The sequence below is a fragment of the Ornithorhynchus anatinus genome, chromosome 9, assembly GCF_004115215.2.
Source record: "Ornithorhynchus anatinus isolate Pmale09 chromosome 9, mOrnAna1.pri.v4, whole genome shotgun sequence".
Lineage (NCBI taxonomy): Eukaryota > Metazoa > Chordata > Mammalia > Monotremata > Ornithorhynchidae > Ornithorhynchus > Ornithorhynchus anatinus.
This window is the reverse complement of record NC_041736.1, coordinates 52,558,405-52,584,008: the sequence shown is the minus strand read 5'-3', so window position 1 is coordinate 52,584,008 and position 25,604 is coordinate 52,558,405. Positions and strand designations below refer to the sequence as shown.

Sequence of the window (25,604 nt, the reverse complement as noted above, 5' to 3'; positions counted from 1 at the left end):
ACAGGGACAGAAGGAGTGGAATGAAAAAAGGAAGGCAAGGGAAAGAGAACAGGAAAAGGAGTAGTTTATTTTTCTGTTGCACAGCAGTGGTGAAATTCCTGGTCCAAGAAGGGTTGGCTCTGGTGGCAGTGAAAGAAATCTCTGTCAAATTCAGCTCCCTCCACCCCCTCCTTTGACCATACAGGACTAACCCCCAGCACTTGATTCGCTTCTCCTCTCAGCAACACTACTTTACCTCCCTTATTGATACTCATGCCCAGTGCCCACTACCAACTCTTCCAGGCCACTAACTCCCTCCTGAAACCCTCAGCACCCACGGCGCCCCCCCCCCCCCGGACAATCTCTGATCACGCTGTCTACTAATTTGTTGACAAAAATCAAAACTATCCAGTGTGACTCCCACCCAAATCTGCCACCTCTCCAAGGTCCTTCCCACTCCCATATACACTCTCATCCTTCTTGGACATTACAAGCTGATCTAATATTCTTGCAGCATAGAATAACTGAAATTGAATTTTTAAAACATTCCATCCCCCTCCATCAAATTCAAAATTGGGGCTTGATTTGGGAGAGAATATAAAATACACTAAAAACTGCCGGCAATGAAGGCTTTGTCATTAGTAAATAGAACAAAAGGAAAATGTACACTGAAACTATATTATTTTCATGCTGATATGGTCAGTTCTAAAACGTGTGTTTTCACTACATGTTTTAAATAGAATGTGAGAGGAGAATTAGGAACCATTCTTCCAACCACATACGTTTGTCTAGAAAGAATATAATAGGGAAGAAATGGTTTTGGTCCCTTTGCGTGAGGATGAGGTTTCCTTAAAGCAGGGCCCTTCAAGAACACGGCCCGTGCTTTAATGACTGGACAATGTTAGTAGACGGATTTTCAGAGGGGAGAGGGGCTAAGACCTGATATTAGCGGGGAAGAAGGCAGAAAAGTAAAAGAAAGAAATCCATCGTATTTATTGAGCACTGACTATATGCAGAGCACTGTACTAAGCTCTTGGGAAAGAACACAATACCACAGAGTTGGCAGACTCATTTCCAGCCCATCACGAGCCCTTCCCGAATTGCAACAAAAAAAAAAATAGCAGCAGATCTCCCAATGAGCTGGCTAACTTTAGATATCCACTGACAGACGTGGATTCTATTAAAGTTTTTCAGCTGCTGTTCGGTTTGCCCTGAGTGGACGTGATCCAGGTCTTATCGCGTCTGTTCTCTTCTTGACCGAAGCTGTAACTTAAGAATCGCTGTCCTATCCCTGGCACGAAAGAGTTGATGCAGCTTCCTTAATTTAACACTGACAGAATCGGACTATTTATCCTGCTAGGTGTGCAGTACATTTTCAGAGATTTTTTTTTGAAACATGCATTTAAACTATCTTAGTAATTTAGCACTGGCTTCATTGGCAAGGCAAAGTGGCAATCAGAGATAATTCTCCAGATAATTCAGAAATGCTACCGCTTTAGCTGACACATTAAGGGAAATCAGAAAACCTGGGAGTTTTTTTTTTTAATTTTAGAGTGTTAACCAGAAATGAAGACAGAAGCAGCATGGACTAATGGAAAGAGCAAAGGCCTGGGAGCCAGAGGACCTGGGGTCTAATCCTGACTCCACCACATATCTGCTCTGTGATCTTGGGCAAGTCATTTCACTTCTCTGCGCCTCGGTTACCTCATCTGTAAAATGGGGTTCTATGAAAATGAGTTCTATGTGGGGCATGGACTGCATCCTGCCTGTATCTTCCCCAGAGCTTTGATAGATTGATACAAAATTTGATACAAAATTGATACAGTGGCTGGCACATAGTAAGCGCTTAACAAAAACCATTAAAAAAAGTAGCAAATATTCCACGTTTAGGAATACTGGAATAAAAGTATTGTGAAACAAAACCCATAATTTATTAAATTTCCCATTTTATTTCAAATAAATATTTGTAGTTGTATTTCTTTACAGGAATAATAATTAAGATGATAAATTAAATAAATTAATCCAGTAGTCTGAGAAAATAATTCAAAATTTGTGATTTTGTTGAGGTTCTGATACGATTCATTGTATGACCATTTAAACAATCAGTGGTATTTATTAAGCACTCACTTGAATTGAAATTTAGTATTTCTGAACAATTTGTTTTATTGACCATAGTTGAAATCCAGACAATAAAATTGTTCAGAAATACTAAATTTCAATTCACTAATTTCAGGAGTAGTAAAATGAATTTACAACTTGTGAAAGATTTTTCCATGATCCTGGAATAAGGTGAGTTTGGTTTTTGTAACATCCACGTGGTCCTTGGTCTCTCTGTTAATGAAGATTTCAGTGACTGACAATAGTTTCTGTGATGCAAGCTGCTCGGGGGAATGGCCTGAGATCACCATCTTATCTCACGTGCATTTCCAAACAGTCATCAGATCTAAATCAAGTTTGGACTAGTCCTATTAAAATAAAATCCTTCCTATTCAACTACTAATCCCTTGAGCCACTGCCTTCCAGCCCTTCTCAAATCTCCATATTTAAAATACGGTGTCTTTGATTGTGAGATTATGTTCAAGCCAGGCTAAGGCTTTAAATGCTTAAGCATGGGAAAATCATGGGAAGCTGGTCTCGTGACAATCCTGGCACCTTTTCAGTGAAATCCTATCGGCAAATGACTCTTTGCCCGACTCCTAGTGTCATTTTATTCTTCTTAAGTCAAGCTGAAAATCTACTGTTGCACTGTTCCTGTAGATAGTTCACATAAATACTGACCTCTAAGGAAAAACAGCTGCAGAACACTCACCCGGGAGGGAAAAAAAATAATTTCAAAACTGTTGCGAATTCACCATCATCAATATCATCATCATCCATTAATATATGAGTATCAGTAATATGCTTATAGCTCTGCATAACAACTGAACATTCAAAAACAAGAATTTCATCAAGTACCCTACAATCTTGCAGTGGGATGAGTAGCATGGGGCAGTGTCTTGGCAGACATTTTTCTAGCTAAGGTGGCATTGTGTACCATACCGTAGCTGTATACGGAGGAACCAAGAGCATTGATAATTGGTCATTATAAGAATGAATAATAGTATAATAATTACCATTATATCTTTATTATGTTCTTCTCCATGCCATTCACCACCACACTGGTCAAACATTAGTATAGAGCTTTTAATAACCAAAGAGGTTAATAGCTTTCTTCTGGAGGCACTAACAATGCATTTGTTGGGTACAGTTCATTCACTCCAAGTTCTGCTTGGGCCCTATCACCAAGGTCATCGCCTCCTTTGTGGCTCACAAAACACTGAAGGCAGGGGAACAGTAATTACACTACCAGGAGCCATTCTCTCCATTGGTGGAAGACAGACTCAGCTCCGTTTCCAAATGGCACAAGACCAGGGAGAGGTAGAAAAGAAAACACAGCTCCAGTAAGCAATTCTTCCCCATTTGCTAGTTTCCACTGGGGATGCCAATATCTGTTTCAAATAAATTACAGCAAAATTAGTGCAAACTGGGCAGTACATCTAAATTGAAATTCATATTGCCTTTCCTTTCGATTCCTTTAAAATATCGTTTTCATTATAATATGTGTGGAAAAGCTGGTCTATTTATTATTCACTACAGATAGATACTTGTGTTCTAGCCCTCATGCAGCACTTTTTGATTGATATTTAGAGAAGTACTGAGAATCTGTTCTACCCCATTAAGGAGCCTCTGACCGTTTTAAGGGAATTGTTGAAGGACCCAGAGCAGAGCACTAAAACAACATTTCAAAGTGATACTGCAAACGTTAACAGTAAACCAATAGTCATCGAAATCAAACAGTAGACTTCCTTCTCTCTCCATTAGTTAAGCCAACAGTGCAACATTACACCTCTGGGGCTTGGGTGTGCACCACTTAGTGTGCTCTGAGGTGAGGGAAAGAAAGCAGTGTTGGTTAGAATGGGGGGGTAAGCTGCATTGGTGAATGTGGGCAGAACCAATGCAAATCTTGAAGCTGGACTACTTTCAGAGGTCATCAGCCCACAGAATTCTATTTGCTTTGCAAGGTTTGTCTATTTTGTGCTTTCAAGATATCCGGGAAGTAAATTCCATTCATCTGAAACGATCGCCACTGTGCAGCCAAAAATGACCAGTTCAGATCATTTTAAAAGGCCACTTACGAGCAGATAGAGGAATATGTCCCAACTTAACTTCATAGTTTGTTTAGGAAACTTCCTGTTTCAGTAATAACAGGGTGTTGGCAGCAGGAAAGAATGTCTTTCCCTCGAGAATTTGGAAACCCGAATCATTTTTGACAGCTCATTCACTAGTAGTCATCTGTCTCAGATATTACTCGATATCTCTTTCCGGTTAACCCTGTTTGGTTAATTACTTCTTGGCAGAAGTATAATGACCCAATGTTGATCCCAGTTAATATTTAGAAACTGCCTATTTTCTGGAGACAAGTGGGCCTTTCTTTTTGACTCCTTTGGAGATGGTGACCCAGGAATATCACCTGCTGGCCCCTGCTAGGACAAAAATCTGTTGGGTGGTGATGATTCCTTGGTCTCTTGGCTTTATATGGTTATATTTTTCTTGAAATGTATACTGTTAATCCATTGATGGTATTTATTGAGCACTCGTTATGTGCAGAGACTGTACAAAACTCTTGAGAGGATACAATTCAACAAGTTTTATACACAGAGTCCCTGCCCATCTTGAACTTATTGGTTTATTAACAGCAATGTGCAGATTTCTACCTATTGTGTCTAAAAATGAAGTTACTTTAAATGGAATTCTAAAATAGTGTTTGTTGTGCTTCTTTAGAAGAGCAATACGCTAAAAGTGAGGGCAAATAGACCCAAATTAAGGCTAATTGGGCCCTAGTGATATAAATATCACTAATGACCAATAGTCTGCTTATCAGATGTAAAAAAAAAAAAAGCCACAAATGCTTAAGCCATTAAGAATGGGGCTGGACCCTGTCATGCAAGTTGCTTGGTGTGGACATGGTAAACAGTAGAACTATCCTTCCTTCTTTCATTTTTCCTTCCTTCCTTTCTTAGTCCAATAAAGGGAAGTGTGAGAAACCCAATCTGTACAAGTCTTGGCCTGCTTAAACTCTTTATTGGTCTCCTTGCCCTTGGTCTCTCCTCTCTTCAGTTTACCACATATATGCCTGTATTTCCCCTCTTCAAAAATCTCCAGTGGCTGTGTCTGCCTCTCACATAATCACCTAATTTTAAGGATCTCCATTAATTTGCTCCCTCTACCCACCCGTTTTCTTCACTCTCAACACACAAGCGAATGGTCTTCACTCTTCCCAAACAAACCTCTTAAATCTCACTCTTGATAACTAATTCTGGAACTTGTTAAACGCGTACTAGGTGCCAAGCATTGTAGTGAGTGCTGATGTAGATATGAGATAATCAGGTTGGACACGGTGTCTGTAGGAGGAAGTAGGATTTAATCCTCATTTGATACATGAGAAAACTGAGGCATAGAAAAGTTAGTTGACTTGGCCATGGTCACAGAGCAAAGTGGCAGAGGTAGGAATTGAACCCAGGTCTTCTGACTCCCAGGCCTGTGTCCTTCCACTAGGCCGCACTGCTTCTCCTGATTTTTCCACTTGTGATCCTTTGCTCATGCCTTGTCCCCTGCCTTGAAAGCACTCTTTCCTCCCATCTCCAAACCACATCCATCCCCTCCTTTGAAGCCCTTCTAAAGTCATCGCCTCCTGGAGGCATTCTTTGTTTTTTTCTATTCCTAGAAAGGCTATCCCTTCATTCACCCCAGCACTCATGCCATTATCTATTTAATCCCGGCTCCGCCACTTGTCTGCTGTGTGGCCTCGGGCAAGTCACTTCACTGGGCCTGTTACCTCATCTGTAAAATGGGGATTGAGATAGTGAACCGCACATGGGCTAGGGACCTTGTCCAACTCGATTTGCTTGTACCCACCCCAGCGCTTAGTACAGTGCCTGGCACATAGTAAGCACTTAAATACCATCATTATTATCTATTCATTTATTTATTCTCTTATGCCTGTTCTTCACATTTAATTTATTATTCCTAATTATGGTATACTCGCCGACTTATGCCATTAGATTGTAGGGCTCTTGAAGGCCGGGTTGCACTGTACTTTTATTTGTTCCCCAAGAAACTAGTACAGTTCTCTGATCCCAGTAGGTGCTCAATAAATACTGCTCATACAAATTGATACTGCACTAATATTGATAGTGGAATCAAATGGTATAATCTGGGCAGAGAGGGTACTCAAATTTAGATTTTAGAAATCCTGGGCTGCAATTCTAACTCCTGCAAGGCATAGAGAGGTGCAGGAGAATAAGAGAGTACACTAATCCCATTATAAGTGCTCTCAGGCCCAGTGCCACAGGTTGGCATGCTAGGAAAAATTAACCTTCGCCAGATTCCCTGGGAAGTGCCGATCAGATGGAACCATGACTAGGGAATCACAGAAGCAGCATGGCCTAGTGTAAAGAGCTGGGCCTCATCTGTAGAATGGGGATGAAAAAGTATGAGCCTTATGTGGGACAGGGTTGATTAACCTGTGTCTACCCCATGCTTAGAACAATGCTGGGCACATAGTGCATAATAAGTACCATAATTCTTATTATTAAGAGAGTGTGAATGGCAATGGGTCAACCACTATCACTACACTCAATTTCTTCATGCAAGTTCTCAGTTCTAAAGTCTCAGGACTGAAATTCATCTATCATGATGATGATGATGGTATTTGTTAAGCGCGCATTATGTGCCAGGCACTGTTCTAAACCTTGGGGTAGATACAAGGTAATCAGGTTGTCCCACATGGGGCTCACGGTCTTAATCCCCATTTTCCAGATGAGGTGACAGAGAAGTTAAATGACTCGTCCAAAGTCACACAGCTGACAAGTGGTGGAGCCGGGATTAGAACCCACGACTTCTGACTCCCAACCCAGTGCTCTTTCCACTAAGTCACGCTACTTCCTATCATCTTTCGGTGGGAGACTTCATCAACAAGGCAACTGCCAAAGGCAGTCAAGAATCCCCCCCTTTCCTTCTGCTCCTCCCCCTCTCTCTTCCCCTCCCTTCAGCACTGTGCTCGTCCACTCATTTGTATATATTTTTATTACCCTATTTATTTTGTTAATGAGATGTTCATCACCTTGATTCTATTTATTGCTATTGTTTTAATGAGATGTACATCCCCTTTATTCTATTTATTGCTATTGTTTTAGTCTGTCCGTCTCCCCCGATTAGACTGTAAGCCCGTCAGTGGGCAGGGACTGTCTCTATCTGTTGCCGATTTGTACATTCCAAGCGCTTAGCACAGTGCTCTGCACATAGTAAGCGCTCAGTAAATACTACTGAATGAATGAATGAATCCTGAGTGCACCTACTGCTAATCTGATTTTTATATCTACCTGAGCGTTTAGCATTTAACAAATATCAGGTTATTCCTAGAGTTTGGTTCCATATTTCACACAAAGTGCATAATTGAGGTAATTGAGTTCACGTTACCTTATTCGACCATAGCTGATCCATATTCCTGTGACTCGTTTGACTTTCCTGGAACACGAAGGAACAGAAAATCGTGACTATGGATCAGTTCCAAGGCTCAAGGATTTCACTGAAGGCCCTGGTCATCCTTCACCTTGGGCGTCCATGGCCTTTCGCATTTTGCTTGCCAGACTGTTCACTTTCTACTTTTAATGTTTGTTCATGGTGGGTAGGGACCTGGAGAAATCTTGAAACTGGGTGGCACGGGAAGAATTTGTGGGTTATCAATGCATCCATCACTTGTATTTATGGAGCCCTTAGTATGTGCAGAGCACTGTACTGAGCGCTTGGTTGATGATAAAATAATACTAATGTTGGTATTTGTTAAGCACTTACTATGTGCCAAGCAGTTCTACGCATTGGGGTAGATACAAGGGAATTAGGTTGTTCCATGTGGGGTGCACGGTCTTAACCCCCATTTTACAGATGAGGCAACTGAGGCCCAGAGGAGTTAAGTGACTTGCCCAAGGTCACACAGCTGACCAGTGGCGGAGTCGGGATTAGAATCCACAACCTCTGACTCCCACTAGGCCATACTGCTTCACGACTAAATAAGGCTTCCTGACTCAGGACATCGTCTACCGAAATAATAATAATAATGTTGGCATTTGTTAAGCGCTTACTCTGTGCCGAGCACTGTTCTAAGCGCTGGGGTAGATACAGGGTCATTAGCTTGTCCCACATGAGGCTCACAGTCTTAATCCGCATTTTACAGATGAGGCCACTGAGGCACTGAGAAGTTAAGTAATAATAATAACAATCATGGTATTTGTTAAGCGCTTACTACGTGCAGAGCACTGTTCTTAGCGCTGGGGGAGATACAGGGTAATCAGATTGTCCCACGTGAGGCTCACAGTCTTAATCCCCATTTCACAGATGAGGTAACTGAGGCACTAAGAAATTAAGTAATAATAATAATAATGATGGTATTTGCTAAGTGCTTACTACATGCAGAGCACTGTTCTAAGCACTGGTGGAGAGACAGGGAAATCAGATTGTCCCACGTGGGGCTCACATTTCCTAAACCCCATTTTTACAGATGAGGTAACTGAGGCCCAGAGAAGTGAAGTGACTTGTCCAAAGTCACCCAGCTGCCAAGTAGTGGGGGCAGGATTAGAACCCACGGCCTCTGACTCCTAAGCCCGGGCTCTGTCCACTGAACCACCCGGCTTCGATGATCTGGGATTGAAGGGCTGTGTTTCTTCACTTGGAAGGCTGCTTTTCTCCCCAGTCGGAAGGGAAAGGGCAGTTTGTTGAAGAAGGGCGTCAAAAGAAAAACCAGCCTCTTCCCGCCTTCCCCTCAGCCGAGATCGCCTCAGCCTCCCGCGCACGCGCACCCCCCCCCGCCCCCGCGCCTTAGCTCCTCCGCCCCGCCCCTCCACGCTGCTCATTGGCCCTTCCCAGCCACAGCTTTGCCTTCTCATTGGCCAGCGGCGGCTGCCACTCTTCTACGTCGCGGGAGGGAGGGCACTTCCGCTCGGAGCCCGGGCCAGAGGGGAGGAGGGGTTGGGGGAGGGGAAGGGGGGGGCAGGGGGGGAGGGTCTGCCTGCAGCCGTGCGGGTCCTTGCCAGGGCGGTGGGCGGGCAGGTAGGCCCGGAGAGTGGACTCGTGCCGCAGTTTGCGTGTCCGGTGCCGGGCTCAGGTAAGAAGGGGGGCGGAAATCTAACCATAAGAATGGTGTCGGTTAAGCGCTTACTATGTGCCAGGCTCTGTAGTGATCGGTCCGGTACCGCTGGTCCCTCGGAGGGGAGGGCGACGGAAAGGCAGAAGGACCGGCCGCCCTCCCGCCGGGGGGGGGGGGGGGTGCGTTGCTAGGGCGGGTAAGTGGCATAGCCGGTCCCCTCCCGGAGCCGCCCAGTCGGGATTCATTCATTCAATCCTATTTATTGAGCGCCTAGCATGTGCAGAGCACTGTACTGAGCGCTTGGAGTGTACAGTTGGGCAACAGATAGAGGCGATCCCTGTCCCACAACGGGCTCCCAGTTTAAAGGGGGGGGAGACATCAACAAAGCCAAACAAAACAATACAGTATCATCAAGGAGGGGAGACTATTCTCCTTCTGCTGCCCCTCATTCATTCATTAGTATGTATTGAGCGCTATGTGCAGAGCACTGTACTAAGCGCTTGGAATGTACAATTCAGCAATAGATAGATACGATCCCTGCCCCACAACGGGCTCCTAGTCTCAAGGGGGGAGACATCAGCAAAGCCAAACAAAACGAGAGTATTTCCTCTCTTGCTGCTCCTCCTCATTCAGTAGTATTTTTTGAGCGCTACGTGCAGAGCACTGTACTAAGCGCTTGGAATGTACAGTTCGGCAACAGAGACAATCCCTGCCCAATCCTCCTCCGTCTGGCTTCCCCCGCTGCCCAGAAAGTCCTCATTTTCTAGAAAGGGGATGGAGCAGCAGCAGCAGCTCGGAAGCCCCAGCCGGCGGTCGCAGAGCCCGGCTCCCAGTGAATCCCCCGCGTTATTCCCAGCAAATCCCCCGCGTTATTCCCAGCGCCTCCCCGTCCGGCCTTATTTATGGGCCGGGAAGCCGGTTTTTTTCTCCCCACCCCCTCCGGGGCCGCCCCTTGGCTGGGCGGGGAGGAGCTGCAGGGGAGGCTGCTGTGTCCCGGGGCCTTCCCCGGGGACCCGGGAGAGGGAAACCGAGGCAGGGGATGCAGCAGCTCCCTGCTGCAGTCCAACCCCTGAGGGTGGGGGCGAGCCCGGAGGGGCGGGTCGACTCCGTGGCGGACCCGCCTCTTCATTGATGAAATGTAAATTGGCGAGCTTTTCCCTTCGCCCGATGCCTCCCATTTCTGTTAGGAGCGCCGGGCTGGGAAGGAGTTTCCATCCGAGGCCGTCGCCCCAAGTTGCCTTCTCTTTGGCCGTGCCTTTCCCTGGACGACAATTGATCGGCGGCTTTTCTTTTTCAAGGGCCATTTGTAATTGCTTCTAATTGCTATTGCTATTAATACACCTGGAAGTGGTTAAGTGCAGTAGAGGGGAGAAACACGTCGCCTGCTAAACGGGGGAGGAGGAAGGACCTGCCGACTGTACCGCCGATCGGGGTTAATTCCCCCCTCCCCCACATTGAAAAGGCAGGCTGTTGATTTTCTTTCAAAACCTTAAAAATGTCGGCATTTGCGCAAGGTAAGTCGGCGTGTGATTTTTATTTTTCTAAACGGTGCCCCCGCCAGACGCCGGCGGCTGACTGTCGCCCAGGTGGGGAGGTAGATTGGTTTGGAAGTAATCTTCGTTTGAGAGTTACCCATTTGTATCTTCCACACACACGCTCCCCCTTCCTCTTTTAATTTTTTTTTTGGGATATTGACAGCCGGAATAGACGTCTTTTGGATTAGACATCATCTAGCAGGCTGGCATTACAGTTAGGTTGAGTTGTTTTTGTTTTTTTTTTAATCCCACACCACCTCTCTCCAAGTCAGTAAGTTTGGATTTAACATATTTTGCAGGGACCTTTATGGGGTTCGGGACCAATTCCTTCCTGGTTGGCCCCAGGAAGGTGACTGTGTGTGTGCATATGCACAAATACATTTATGTATGTGTGTGTACGTGCAGGGAGGGGTTGGGGGAGTCAGGTGGATTTTGCCAGGATCTGGTCTTTATGCGTTAGCACTCTCAGCTTTCACTCCGTGTGTGTGTGTGTGTGTGTACGTGTTTTGAGTCTCAGATTCATTTATTGCGAAAGAGGAACTGGAGGTCATTTCAGGAGGAGAAATGACTTTGCTGCATTGCTGTCATTTTCTTTATTTTTTGGGGGGGAAGTCTGAAGATTATTAAGATATATTTAAAACGTGGAGATCGGTTTATGGTCTTGCCTTGGTGAACGTCAGCCCATCAAGAACACAAAATAGCCCTAGTTCTCGAAACGGTCAGCGCTGAATGCTAATTTTTTCTTAGGTTTTTGAACCGTTTCAAAACTCTGCTGAATGTGGATTTTGCCACACTTTTGCCACACACTTTTTTGCAAACCCCAGTAATATCTAAGCATAAGGGGGGATGAGTTGCAGGGAAAGCTGCAGCCATTTTGCTGAACCAACAGCTTGAAAGTTCACATCCCCCTTTACTTCATACCCTGAATGAAGCGAGAACACTTTAAAAGTTATTCTGATTAATGTCCATCTTTCTGGACTGTGATATTGACCGACACTGAATACAAAAGCCTAAGCAAGTGTCAGGTCACTGAATTACTGTGAACATTTAGAAGCATCAAGAAGAGACTTAACTGACCACCTGGGCTGTTTTGGAGGCACATGGAACACTTTGTGAAAGATGACTGCTTTTGTGTACTAGGCTCTGAAATATTATAAATGAACATTCAACTCCAAATTTTAATTTCCTTATGTTGAGAGATCCTTCCTACTCAAACTCATAAAATGGCTGCAGTATTTCTTTAAAAGTGGAATGTCACACTTAACTCCATAGTACCTGTTTAAAAAATTAATGTTCTTTAACCTTTCCTGCTATTATCAGTATTTTAAAAAGGATTAGGAGGAAAAACAGTACTATCTTCTAAAGCCGGCTCCAAGCTCATTAAAACATAGTCTTAAAGATTTGTACTTAAGTAAAACTGGGATTTTTATTATATTTACCCTCCTTGATGGATATTCATAGAAAAGTGTCTAATTGGGCATGGGCTACATCCTTCCTAATGCGGTTATTGTCCTTAGGTTTGATCCTTTCTCTTGTCCTTAATTTATTAATCCTTTCTGTTAAAGAATGGCAAAACTAACCATTTAAAGTTTGTACTATTTATTGCTAGTTTTTGTCCTCACATTTTGTGTTTCGTGATTAAACTCTAATACCGTCTCTTCCCCCAAAAACATAGTTAGCTAATGGCATCTTATTACCACAGCCCAGTTCACTTAAATTGAAGCTTTATTTGCCATGCTTTTAATTTTGATGTCTAGTACTTAATTTTATGAGCCAAGTGAAATTGTTAAATTACAGCTAACTCAATTATCACATTTTTAAATGATGATTTTAATGATCTATATTTCCATAAAATTCCTGTCCCCTTTTCGTCCCCTTACTCAATGTGAAAAGTTGGCTCTTCCTGAGTAATGGCAATGTTGGGCACCCATTGAGTGAGCACAAATTAGTCTACTGAGAAAGCTCAGTCCAAATAAAAGAAAATTCTTTTCCCACAAGGAGCTTAAAATCTGAGACATTCAAAATGATTTACAAGTAGTGGGAGCGTTAAGAAAGAATATGTAGTAAATAGAATGTGTTCAGATGAAATAGTAAAATAAATAATTGGCTGTACAATTGACTGTACTTGTAGAATAGATTAAATCATTATGACTTTTCCCTAAATGTAGTGATGACTGTGCAGCTGAAAAGTTAGTGAACATAATCCACCCTGAAATCTAGAGATTTTTACAACCCTTCAGTTCTTATTAGGGTTGATGTAAAAGGAAACCATGTGAATGTTATCTGGCAGTCAGCAATGTCAAGGTCAGTAGATAAGGTAATACTGATGTCCTTTTTGTACAGAGTTCTTTATCTTGAAATTCTAGGCAGTGAAAAATCTAAGATCCTTTAATAATAGTAATTGATAATTATGGTGTTGGTTAAGCTCTTACTTTGTGCCAGGCACTGTTCTATTACGTTATGGTGCATGAGCCAGTCAGTCACTTCAGTATGTCATGCTACCTGAAACTTTAGAACTAATGTCTCCAGATGGTTGTCTTGATTCAGAGGTGATTGCTTCTTATACTTTAACCTGCTAACATGCTTTGCTATCTGTATGATGTGTGACTGAAGAAATGGGACTGTCAAATAATGTGTTTGTTAAGACAAGAGTTTTTCATGTGTTTCCATGGGGACTATGGGATGAGCTGTGCCTGAGAATCCCACTCATCTGTAATATGTTCCTTAAAGCAGAAGTCTACTGAATACTTTTTAGAGTGTGTTTGTATAAAAAGTACCAACTTCAAGTCACCAATTGTGTCACATCCTTTCTTAAGTCAAGACACGACATCCACATCTCTACTTAAACATAGCACTGACACCTCAAACTTGACATGTCCAAAACAGAACTCTTCATCTTCCCACCAGACCCTGTCCCCCACCTGACTCTCCCATCACTGTAGACAGCACCACCATCCTTTGTGTCTCCATAAGGCCGTAACCTTGGTGTTATCTCTGACTCTTCGCTCTTTCAGCCCACATGTGCAGTCTATCACTAAATCCTGTGAGTTCAACCTTTGCATCGTCACTGAAATCTGCCCTTTCCTCTCCATCCAGACTGCTAACACGTTGATCCAAGCACTTGCCTTATCCCACTGAAATTACTGCATCAGCCTCCTTGGTGACTTCCCTGCTTTCTGTTTCTTCCCACTACAGTCCATACTTCACTCTGCTGCCCAAATCGTTTTTCCAAAAAGCAAATTCAGTCCATGTTTCTCCACTCCTCAAGAACCTCCAGTGGTTGCCCATCCATTTCTTTATCAAACAGGAACTCCCTAACATTTAATCACTTTGCCTCCTTGTGTCTTTCCTCATTGACCTCCTATTACAAGCTAGCACATTCACTTCATTCCTCTAACATCAACCTTCTCACTTTATTGTGAACTTATCTTCCTCACTGCTGACCCTTTACCCCTTGCTCACATCCAAGCCCTGTCCTGGAACCCCTCCCTGTTCATATTTAACAGAGGATTACTCTCCCCACCTTCAAAGCCTTATTAAAATCACACCTCCTCTGAGAGGCCTTCCCTTACAAAGCCTTCATTTCTCCTAATGTTTCTCCTTTCTGAATTGCCCTTGCATTTGGATTTTTAGCCTTTATAAATCAATCGCCAGTACCTCTGAGTTTCCACAGCCCAACCACCTTTTTGGCGTTGATGTACTTTTACACCATCTGGGGGCATGTATGTGTATGAAATTGCATTATTTAGTTATTCTGATGTTCCATTCTTATATATTCCTATTATCTTTGTTCTTCCTTTTAGTCCTACTACTTATAATTAATATTTTTTCTCTGCTTTCCCCATTAGATTGTAAGTGCCCTGAGGGTAGGGAAAGAGTTGGCTTCTGTCCTACTCTCCCAGATGCTTAGAGTAGTGCTCTGCTGTACAAATGCACTGACTGATAGAATGAGGTGAAAGAAGGATTGAATTGTTCACTTCCTAGAAAAAGCATTTAGGGGTTTGATGGATACTCTTTTACTACAGTAAACAACATTGTTTTAAAAGGAAATAACTCTTCACCTGCCCAAGAGGCATAACTGCCCAAAACCATATCCTTGTAACACTTTTCTTGGCAAGCATAACAAACTCACAAAATCAGATTATACTCTGCTTTCAAATTTGTGAGAGTAGCATCACTTAATAAGCTGTTTGCCCACTTATGAGGTGATTGACATCCATTTTCTCTCCAAATCATGCATGTCTGTGTTATTTCAATTCTCTTTGAAAAATTAAAGTGAAAAGAAAATTTCATGATCTTCTTGGGGTTTTTGTTTGGTCGTCATTTTTTCATTTGGTATTTAAGTGCTTACTACGTGCCGGGCACTGTATTGAGTACTGGAGTTGGGCAGGTTGGGCACAATCCATGTGCCACATGGGGCTCACAGTCTTAATCTCCATTTTACAGATGAGGGAACTGAGGCACAGAGAGTTAAATTACTTGCCTAAGGTCACAGAGCAGAGTAGTGGCAGAGCTGGGATAAGGACAGAAGATTAGAAAACAGGTCCTCTGACCTCCCAGACCCATGTTGAGGGCACTAGGCTAAGCTGCTGCTTGTTATTACAAGTAGCTGGTAAAACAAGCATCTCCTGACTTTTATCCTGTAAGGGATAGTAGTTCTGGAAGGCTTTTCTGGACCATGAAGTTTCATAGAGACCTGAGATTCTGAAAGCAGGACTCGCTTGACATTGAGAACCAGGAGATAGGTAAAGGCAAAGCTAAACAGGAACATTGGGTGAAGCGACAGACTGGAGAGTTGTAAGCTTCCAGAACAAAAAAGGAAAAACCAAAGTGGCAAGATTCTGGATCACAAACTAAAGAATAGGTGGAAGCTAGCCAAAGTTTTTGTTGATTTAGGGGCTTTTTCCATCACTTTGCCCTCAAACGAACAGTTATACGATATTGACTGTTGTGATGCCATTTTGCTAATATTTGAGATATTTCTAGAAATGTGCTAACATTTTTCCTTTACCTTATTTTTATATACTCCCTGAAAAAATTTCATTTCTCTAAACCATCTGTTTTGTTTTCTTCAGGTTGGTATCTCGATCAGTTATATCTAAAACAATTTTTGTTCCATCATGATAGTCTTTATGATCTAGATTCCAGTCCTGGCCCTGCCACCTGTCTGCAGTGTGAGCTTGGACAAGTCACTTAACTTCTCTGTGCTTCAGTTACCTCGTCTGTAAAATGGGGATTAAGACTGTGAGCCCCATGTGGACAGGGACTGTGTTCATCCTGATTGGCTTGTATCTACCCCAGGGCTTAGAGCAGTGCATAACACATAGTAGCACTTAACAAATACTATTATTATTATTATTATTATTATCCATTATTGTTATTTATGCTTAAACCTAACTTTAAGGATGTGATCTATGTACTCTTCTTTTTTGAAATATAAAAATACTTTAGCAGATCAGCCGCAATCATTTCATGACAACCCAAAGTAGTAATGTGAAATGGACTGGAAATACTGTGGTTTCTCTTATTGCTCAAATGCAATTACAGGAGGCAAGTAGAGGTTCCCACCCATTCATTCAACAGTATTTAGCATTTATTTATTGAGCGCTATGTGCAGAGCACTGTACTAAGTGCTTGGAATGTACAATTTGTTGTCTAGGCTTGGCTCCATAGCCTATGGGCTTTTAGTAATCACCCCACCCACAACCCCACAGCACAGCAAAATCAAAATTTTGAATTTTCTTTGCATATATCTCACTGTTTTAAACGTGGAGAAAGAATGATGTAATATTCGTATTTTTTATAATTCTAGCCCTAAATTTATTGTCTGATTTCATCTTTTCATAAAACTTTAAAATGTGTTTATAGTCTATTTGTTGTAAAAATAAATGTTCTTTTATGGTATTTAACTGCTTACTATGTGTCAGGCACCGCTAGGCCCTGGGATAGATACAAGCAAATTAAGTTGGACACAGTTCCTGTCCCACATGGAGTTAACAGTCTTGATCCCCATTTTACTAGTGAGGTAATTGAGGCACAGAGAAGTGAAGTGAGTTGCCCAAGGTCACACAACAGACAAGTGTCAGAGTCAGGATTAGAACCCAGGTTCTGTCTCCCAGGCCCGTGCTCTATCCACTAGGCAACTCTGCTTTTCATGAACCTCTTAGAATGTACCTCTTAAAATAGAAACATTCTTATTTCAGTTTTCTGGAGTTGATTTTTGCAAATTCTAAAAGCATTAGTTCTAATATTTTTAAAATGTGTGTGTGTGTGCCTATACATGGGCAGATATTTGTGGGCAAGAAGAAGTCGAGTGAGCCTGGCTCTCTTTTAAGACAAGATACAGCATCAAGACTGCTTAAGCATCCTCCTGCCCCAGACAAGTAGTATTAACCCTCTGGTGTCCCCTGGAATTCGCCAGAATGCATGGTGGCAATGGAGAATTTGGGTGCTGTAAAGGGTATACACATTCACAGGTTGGGGATTGAGGGGAATCCTTGCCTGGGTAAAGAGGGCAAGCTGGGCCATCCATAAGTTTGGGTGCAAAATTGGCTCGAACTCTGGAAATGTGGTTGGAGTTGCCCTTCGGACTTGTTTATTCCCTGATTGGAAGAGCCTAACCTTCTTCCAAATAGTTGGGCCTTTTTCTTTTTGGGTTTTGGTGGAAACCATTCTGGACATGTGTACTTCATATTTAAAATTCATTTTAAAGCCATTTTTGAAATTTTAACAAAGCAGCAGTTTCCTTTATGGTGTGCCTCGATTTTGTACATTGGTTTTGTCTCACCGCTGATCTCTCGCCCATGTCCTGACCTGGATCGTCCTCCCACTTCATATCCGACAGACAATTACTCTCCTCCCCTTCAAAGCCTTATTGAAGATGGTCTCCTACAAGAGGTCTTCCCTAAGACCTCTTTTCCTTTCTTGCACACCCTTCTGAGGCACCCTGACTTGCTCCCTTTATTCATCCCCACCTCCCAGCCTCACAGCACTTGATGTCCATATCTGTAATTTATTTATATTAATGTCTGTCTCCCCCTCTGGACTGTAAGCTCACTATGGGATGGGAATGTCTGTTATATTGTACTCTCTATTAGTACAGAGCTCCGCACACGGTAAGCACTCAGTAAAATACAATTGATCTCATGACCAGCAGAAGCTGTAAAGTGAAGATTACTGGAATACCCTGGTCACTCTTATTGTCTTAGTATAAAGTCAATTGTTTGGCTGTTTTCATCCTGATGTGTTTGCGCTACTTTCTGCTTTCTCTTCTTCCACTTTCACTGTTTGTAAATAACTTTGGTGTATCCGTCTCCCCATTTGTTTGCAAGCTCTTGAGGGCACGGAACTTCCACTACTGTTGTTCCCCCCCAGTGCCTAGCACTAAATAAATGCCACCGGTGGATTGAAAAATCACAGGACTACTTAGAACCATCTTTCCTACTTTGTCTTCATTTTTTTCTTCCAATGGAACTTCACTTCAGATTTCTAATTATGATTAGTCGTAAATTAAGGTCTTTTCTGAGTGGCATGACTTTTATCTGTGGACTGTGGACTTTAGACTGTAAGCTCCTTCTGGGCAGGGAATGTATCTGCTAATTGTGGTACATTGTCCTCCCCCAAGCTCTCAGTACAGTGATCTGCAACGCAGTAGTCTTTTAAAAGTTCCATTCAGATTTTGTCCCTTTAAGTTCTGAAAGGGAATGTAGTTGAAAAATTATCCAAAGTATCCCTTGTAAACAAGCTAGGATACTCACATTCCTTGTCTCTCCTTATTTTAATATATGCACAGCCTATATAAGCAGAACTTTTAACAGTGCCTATACCCAGATTTATCTTTTCATTGACAACAGGAAGATGCAGTGACTGAAGAGTCTTTAGAAGCAATCTGTGACCAGAAGGCCAGGATCTAGCTGTCGAACCCCTATTCTTCCCTCCATCCCCTTTTAAAAATAAGCAATAAAATGCCTCTCTCCTTTATATCAGATTCATGTGTGTATATAATGTTGGTATTTGTTATGCACTTACTAAGTGCACAGCACTGTTCTAAGCATTGGGGTAGATACAGGGTAATCAGTTTGTCCCACATGAGGCTCACAGTTAATCCCCATTTTACAGATGAGGTAACTGAGGCACCGAGAAGTTAAGTGACTTGCCCACAGTCACAAGCTGACATATCTATATTTATCCACACACACAATATATCAAAAAGAAAGTAATGAACTGATCCTTGTTTCTTCATCAATCAGTGATATTTGAGTGCCACTACCAGTTCTTGGGTGTGCATTTCAGAAGAAAAACACACTTTCCCTGCCCTCAAGGAATTTCCAGGCTAATAAGGGAGATGGGCAAAAATCAATTACAACTAGTGGGAGGCAGGAAGAAGACAAGGAATAGAATAGGTTGTAGTACAAATGCCAGGAGAAAATATCAAAATAATAGAATATTCTTAAATGGTGAGAATGGGTGCAACTCTATTACTAGGGAAAAGAGGTCAATTGTATTTATTGAGCCTTACCATGTGCAGAGCACTGTATTAAGCATTTGGGAGAATATAACAGAGAAGAGACAAGTTCTGATTGGAGACTATTGTTCTCTTTATGTTGGACAGTAGTCCTGCATAAATGATGTCTGCTTACTGTTTTATTGTACTCTGCCAAGTGTTTAGTACAGCGGTCTGCACACAGTAAGTGTTAAATATGAATTGAATATGAATGACTTGCCTTCATTATCGTAGCAGAGCTGCAGAGTGCCTCCGCAAAGGGGAGTGGAAGAGGGTGATCAGATGATGGGTGAGGAGTGCTGACACCATGGAACCGGCATTTGGGAAGAAGTAGTACCTCAAGAACTGTTATAAGCGCTGGGTCAGAAACAAGTTAATCAGGTTGGACACGGTCTCCGTCCCATGTGGGGATGATACAGATGAGGTAACTGAGGCAGAGAGAAGTTAAGTGACTGGCCCCAAGTCACATAGCAGACAAGTGGCAGAACCAAGATTAGAACTCAGGTCCTTCTGGCTCCTAGGCCTGTGCTGGATCCACTATATCATGATGCTTTGGGATTATGTGAAAAGTCAGCCCTGCGGTCCCAGCCACATGTCTCTTAACCCACTCAGAATGTGTTCATGTGGTATTTTCTGGCATCTGGTGTCAACTTGTTTCAGCCAAATTCTATAAATAATCCCTTCTTAGGAATGGTGGACATAAACCTTATTGCAAAATACCTAACTGGGCTTTGAAAATTCTTGCAACACTTCTGCAGAAAAACTTTAAAGCCATCTGAGAAGTGGTATAAGAAAAAGAAACAGCCTTTTTGATACACCGCAAAAGTAGTGGTGTTTCAAAAATGAAGCTGAGGCATGGGACTCGGGAAGAGGAAGAGATTGTCCTGCCTACCATTCTTCTGGCGTGCTTGCTGTTGAAACACTTGGCAACATTGGTTTAGTTGGTTTTTATTTAGCTCAAGATCCTGCTCTAGTCTGTTTGCACTCTAAAGGGAATTCAACTATTTTATAGACAGATTTGCATTCATGGTATGAAAACAATTTCCCCCACGTAAATTATTTAGGGATTTTACTCGCTCTTTTTATCAGCCTATAACAGTATTCATACTTGTACCATATTTCAAACCTATAGATCGCTTACTAGCTCATACGAGGGTTTTTGATCATTTTTATGCATCCATTTTGTTAATCCATCCATTTTGTAGTATGATTGAGAAAGGGCTTAGATAAATTATGTGTAAAGAATCCATAAGGAGACAGGGTTGGAAGGGGGGAAAAGTTTGTGCTGTTATATAGTACATCCCTAAACATTAGGATGGATGTTAGAGCAACTTTCACACATTTGAGAAGCAGCGTGATGTACTGGAAAGAGCACAGACCTGGGAGTCAGAGGACCTGGATTCCAATCCTGGCTCTGCCAGTTGCCCGCTGTGTGACCATAGGCAAGTCACTTAACTTCTCAGTGCATCAGGTGCCTCAACTGTAGATTTGAGATTGAATACCTGTTCTCCCTCCTATTTGGACTGTGAATCCCATATGGGACAGGAACTGTGTCCCATCTGATTGATTTATATCTGCCCCAGCGCTTAGAACAATGCTTGACACAAGGTAAGGGCTTTAACAAATTGCATTTAAAAAAAAGTTCCTCTAAGCGTCCTGTTAACTCTGGCAGTCTAGATGATTAGGTTAATGGACATTACTCCAACCCTAAAATGACACTCCTTATGGTCTTATTTAGACATGCTATATTTAGCATCAGCTAAAGAGGAGCAAGATAAATATCTGCCATAGTGCGTTTTCAATACATATTTGATTTGCATGATATTCACCCCGACCCTCAGAACTTATGTACATATCCGTAATGTATTTTTAATGTCTGTCTTCCCCTTTAGATTTTAAGGTCCGTGGGCAGGGAATGTATCTACCATCTCTGTACTCTTCCAACTGCTTAGTACAGTGCTCTGCCCACAGTAAGCACTCAATAAATACCATTGATGGATTCTCCGCAGCTTAACCCTCTTTTCCCCCCATTTCCCTCTGCTCCTCCCCCTCTCCCTTCCCATCCCCTCAGCACTGTACTCGTCTGCTCAACTGTATATATTTTCATTACCCTATTTATTTTGTTAATGAAATGTACATCGCCTTGATTCTATTTAGTTGCCATTGTTTTTACGAGATGTTCTTCCCCTTGACTCTATTGCCATTGTTTTTGTCTGTCTCCCCCGATTAGACTGTAAGCCTGTCAAATGGCAGGGACTGTCTCTATCTGTTGCTGACTTGTTCATTCCAAGCGCTTAGTACAGTGCTCTGCACATAGTAAGTGCTCAATAAATACTATTGAATGAATGAATGAATATTTTGGTTTGAAGGTGATGCAGGAAGTAGGGAACATTATTCTGACATTGCAAACGTGTTTGGGTTTGGCGTACCAGGTTATCAAACAGATAGCTAGTACAAATATGTACCCTATTGAAACGGGTGTAATACCATAGAACTCTTTTAATGGGAGGTTTTCCAAGGGTGCAACCCTAGTGTTACAGGAAAACTGGGAGACTTGGAGGGTGGTTCTGTACTCCACTTATCATTTTATAACTATGTAGTTTTCAGAATGGACTGAAGAGGGGAGAGCTATAAGGAAGGAAACCTGAAAAAAGGTCTTACAGTAGCCTAATTGGAAGATGATGAGGTTGTATGGGTGGAGTGCAAGAGGCGGAGCCTTGAAGCATTGAAAAAAAAAAACTAGCAGGGTTTAGAGACAGAGTGATATGTGACCTTAATGAGAGGGGAACCAGAGATCATATCAAGGCTGCAAGTTAGTGGGACCAAAAGGAGAGGGGTTTGAGAAGGGATGGTCATGGTGGATGGTCTTTCTCCCTAATGGGGAGAAAGTTTTTGTTTATTTTTTAAGGAAGGAATTACCCATTACATTATTTAAGGGTAATGGGTTTCAAGATGAATGTTCCATAGAAAACAGGAGGGAATATGAGTTTATAAAGGTGAAAGAACAGGGTTGCAGAGGTAAATTGGGAGTCAGTCACAAATGCTAATTTAAACCATCTGAACTGATGAGTTCCCCCAGAGAATAAATCTTGAGAAAGGAGATTAGAGGGTCCACCCACCTAGGGGGACACCCACAATAAATTTTAAGGAGAGGAAGAGGAATGTCAAAGGAAACCAAGAAGTGCATGAAAGATTAGAGGAGTAAAATGCTCTTGTATAAGGTTAGGAATAAAGTTGGGCAATCAGTCGAGTGCTAAAATACATTTTAGTCCATGTCATTCATTCATTCAGTTGTATCTCTTGAGCACTTACTTTGTACCAAGCATTGTACTAAGCACTTGGGAAAGTATAAGATAATAACAAAGACACATTCTTGCCCAAAGTGAGCTCACGGCAGACCTGCTACATTGATGGAATCCTTCTTTGCCTCTGTTTGAAGTAGTATGAAGGCCCATGTATTAGGGGCAAATAAATTGCACCTATCAGTATATTTTACTTTCTAATCTGTACTTTGTGTTCTTTTTCATGTTTTAAAGACTTTAGCAAAGCAATGTCTCAAGGTGGCACCTCCCAATTCCAAGAAGTCATTCGACAAGAGTTGGAATTATCAGTAAAGAAGGAACTAGAAAAAATACTCACAACAGCACCTCAAAATGAATCTGAGGTAGGAACTTGACATGTTTTTCATTCCCTTGCACTCAACCAAGAATCCTTTTATCTGCATATGTTTCTATTCTTTAAAATGTTTTAATCTTGGTTTTCAAGTATCTTTATAGTTGGGAAAGTTCTGTGATAAGTAGTTAAGGCCGTTAATCAAGTGAAATGTTTAGCAGGTGAGCCAGCAGAGTGTCTGGAAAGAAAATGAAAGGCTTGCAATAATGTATGGAAATAACCTTCCGACACCAAAGGGCCTTTCAGTAGATTTTCTAGGTGAATTCAAATGTCCTTAAGGGAAGTCTGGAGAGAAGTCATTTAGTGTCAGGATCAATGGAGTGTTAAAATAGAATGATTTGTAGCTCTTTTTTTTTACTTTACCCTCCCCAGCACTTAGTACAGTGCTCTGCACACAGTAAGTGCTCAATAAATGCCACTGATTTTACTTTTCCTCCTCATCCTTCTTCCCCTAGATCTTTGTGGTTTAGGAAATGCTTAAATGGACTGGCTACTTTCCCTGAAGGGGTGGATGCGTATGTGGGAGGGAAGTTAGTCGGGAAACAATTTTCATAGGAACCTTACAGTCATTTCAGATTAACTAAAATCATATTAGTGATTCACTACACTCACCCACCGCCCAGTAATTAATCAGTCCTGCTTGTGAGTACTAGGCTCTTTGAAGAGATAGAAAATAAAACCTTTTTGGGGAAAAAAGTAGCATATATGATATATCCCTTATTGGACAAGTTAGCTCCATGTTCCAGTGTGTGTTTCTGTATGTATTTCAGTGGGATAAGGTAGTCTTAATTTTGGTTTTCATTGTTCCATAGAGCTGCTTTTTCACCCTAGAGATGTACCAAATTATTAAAATGGAGAGAAACATTTGGTTAAACTACTTATTTATTTTCTTTTCTCAGCATACCAAGAAAGACCTTGAAGGGTTTCAAAAACTGTTCCACAGATTCTTGCAAGAAAAAGGACCTTCTGTGGATTGGGGAAAGATTCAGAGGCCTCCAGAGGATTCAGTAAGTTTTTATAAAATGGTGGAAAATAACTCTGTATGAAAAACAATCTCCATAAAGTTCTAATGCATTACATCACCCAAAATACTATGACATGTTTCGTAAATGGCTAAGGCTTGATGCTCTAGGGCTTAATTTTCCCATGAGTGGATTCAGGCCACGTAATTCTCCTCCTCCCTCATGCTATCTATCATTTGGCTGTATCACTACTTGGTCATTTTTCTACCAAGGGGAAGGAGTAAGGAAATAAAGGTGAAGTACAAAGTTGTCGTGACTCTGAATCAGTTAATTTTGTTCTTGCTAATGTTTTGAGCAAAATAGTTTTCTGGAGAAGATTAGAAATGAGAGATTAAATTTGGGGGATTTTTTTTGGATTTCCATTACCCATTCTATTCCTGTCCTTATTATCCTAGATAATCTAAAATTAGTTGTCCTGTTAATAACATGTCTAAAGTGAATAGCTGGTTTGAAGAAAGACTGTTAAGGTAATGGTGTTTCTTGCAAGAAATGCAGTTTTAAAATGGAGGAAACAAAAGTTAGAAATACAGTTTTGAAGTTTGAAGGTATGAGGTGTAGCTTCAATAATTCTGAATCATTCACTTCTGTTTCATTTAAAATCACAAGCAAATAATGATTATGTAAAAAAAAAAGTCGATTGTTAGTTTTCTTGCTTACTGATTCGTCTGACTCACTAGAGGAACAGTTGTAAGGGATTTTTTTCCCCTTCAGAGAGTGCATTTATTAAATCGTGAACAGTACAGTCAATCCTACCATAATGCATGTTTTCATGACATGATTTGGCTACAACCCTTTAGAAGGACTAGGGAATGTTTTTTCCTCAAAGCTTGTCTGTCTGCATAGAACAGGATGTGATGTCTGAAGAAATGGTTTTGTACATGTGTAGCAACAACTAACCCCTGCAATTTGCAACTCAATTTCACCTTAACGACAAGTTCTACAACAACACATCCCCTATGATAAATAACTGACTGTATGTTGCATTACATTCAGTCTTGTAGCAGTACTAATTGTATTTTTTAAGTACTTATTGTGTGCATAATATACAGCGGGGAATTAAACATGGTCCCTGTGTTTGTAGTGGGGCTCATACACTCTCATCAGATCAGGGATATTATCACTTTGTCCCAAGTTTTGTGTCAGAAACAACTGCCATATACAGGCACAATAACTGTATAAATAAGCAATATATCACAGAACATAAACTTCCTGAAACTGTCCTTACTACCCTTTATTCCCCTCTGGACTAAGCTCCTTGTGGGCAGGAATGTTATAGTGCATTCTCCAAGGTGCTTAATACAGTGCTTAGGTGCTTAATGCTCTTCATGCAGTAAACGCTAAATAAATATTGGATTTATGAAAAATATCAGTTCACTCCAAAAGGCAAAGGATTTATGAAAGTGGTAATTCCAATCCTAAAATGTCATGTTACTTTAACTACTTCTTAATGAGTACTACCATTTCAAATTCCCCTCATTCATCATTACAGATCATTCGAACTTGTTCCCACTCAATTCGCCATTCAATTCTCCTTTGCAGAATTTCATTGCCTATGTGCCCTCATTACCATCTGCCCCTTGGGACAGTAAAGGTCCCAGAGGGTTGGCAGGTGCAGTCATGGGCTGGAACTCCTGGACTCTCCCTTCCTGCCCCTGCGATCAGTCAATATGTACTGATTGCTGTGTACAGAGCACTGCACAAATTGCTTGGGA

General features: G+C 41.8%; 1 protein-coding gene and 1 long non-coding RNA gene across 4 annotated transcripts in view; one reads left to right on the top strand and one right to left on the bottom strand.

Annotated features, from left to right (window-relative positions):
• LOC103171203 overlaps nucleotides 1–7,745 on the bottom strand; it is a 59,510-nt gene extending 51,765 nt beyond the window's left edge. Inside the window, exon 1 of one of the 2 annotated variants that reach the window (XR_005660314.1) lies at nucleotides 7,498–7,745. This is a non-coding gene — a long non-coding RNA (uncharacterized LOC103171203). The remainder of the gene's footprint in view (nucleotides 1–7,497) is intronic. The other variant, XR_486650.3, reaches the window with a different exon arrangement.
• Nucleotides 7,746–9,077: 1,332 nt separating this feature from the next.
• Nucleotides 9,078–25,604, top strand: part of UGP2 (UDP-glucose pyrophosphorylase 2) — a 42,644-nt gene continuing 26,117 nt past the window's right edge. The window contains exons 1-3 of one of the 2 annotated variants that reach the window (XM_007672060.4): nucleotides 9,078–9,178; nucleotides 22,735–22,862; nucleotides 23,770–23,877. In XM_007672060.4, the coding sequence (XP_007670250.1) occupies nucleotides 22,749–22,862; nucleotides 23,770–23,877 (222 nt within the window). In that variant the 5' untranslated portion in view covers nucleotides 9,078–9,178; nucleotides 22,735–22,748. Of the gene's footprint in view, nucleotides 9,179–10,264; nucleotides 10,675–22,734; nucleotides 22,863–23,769; nucleotides 23,878–25,604 lie in introns of those variants that run through there. The other variant, XM_001513005.6, reaches the window with a different exon arrangement.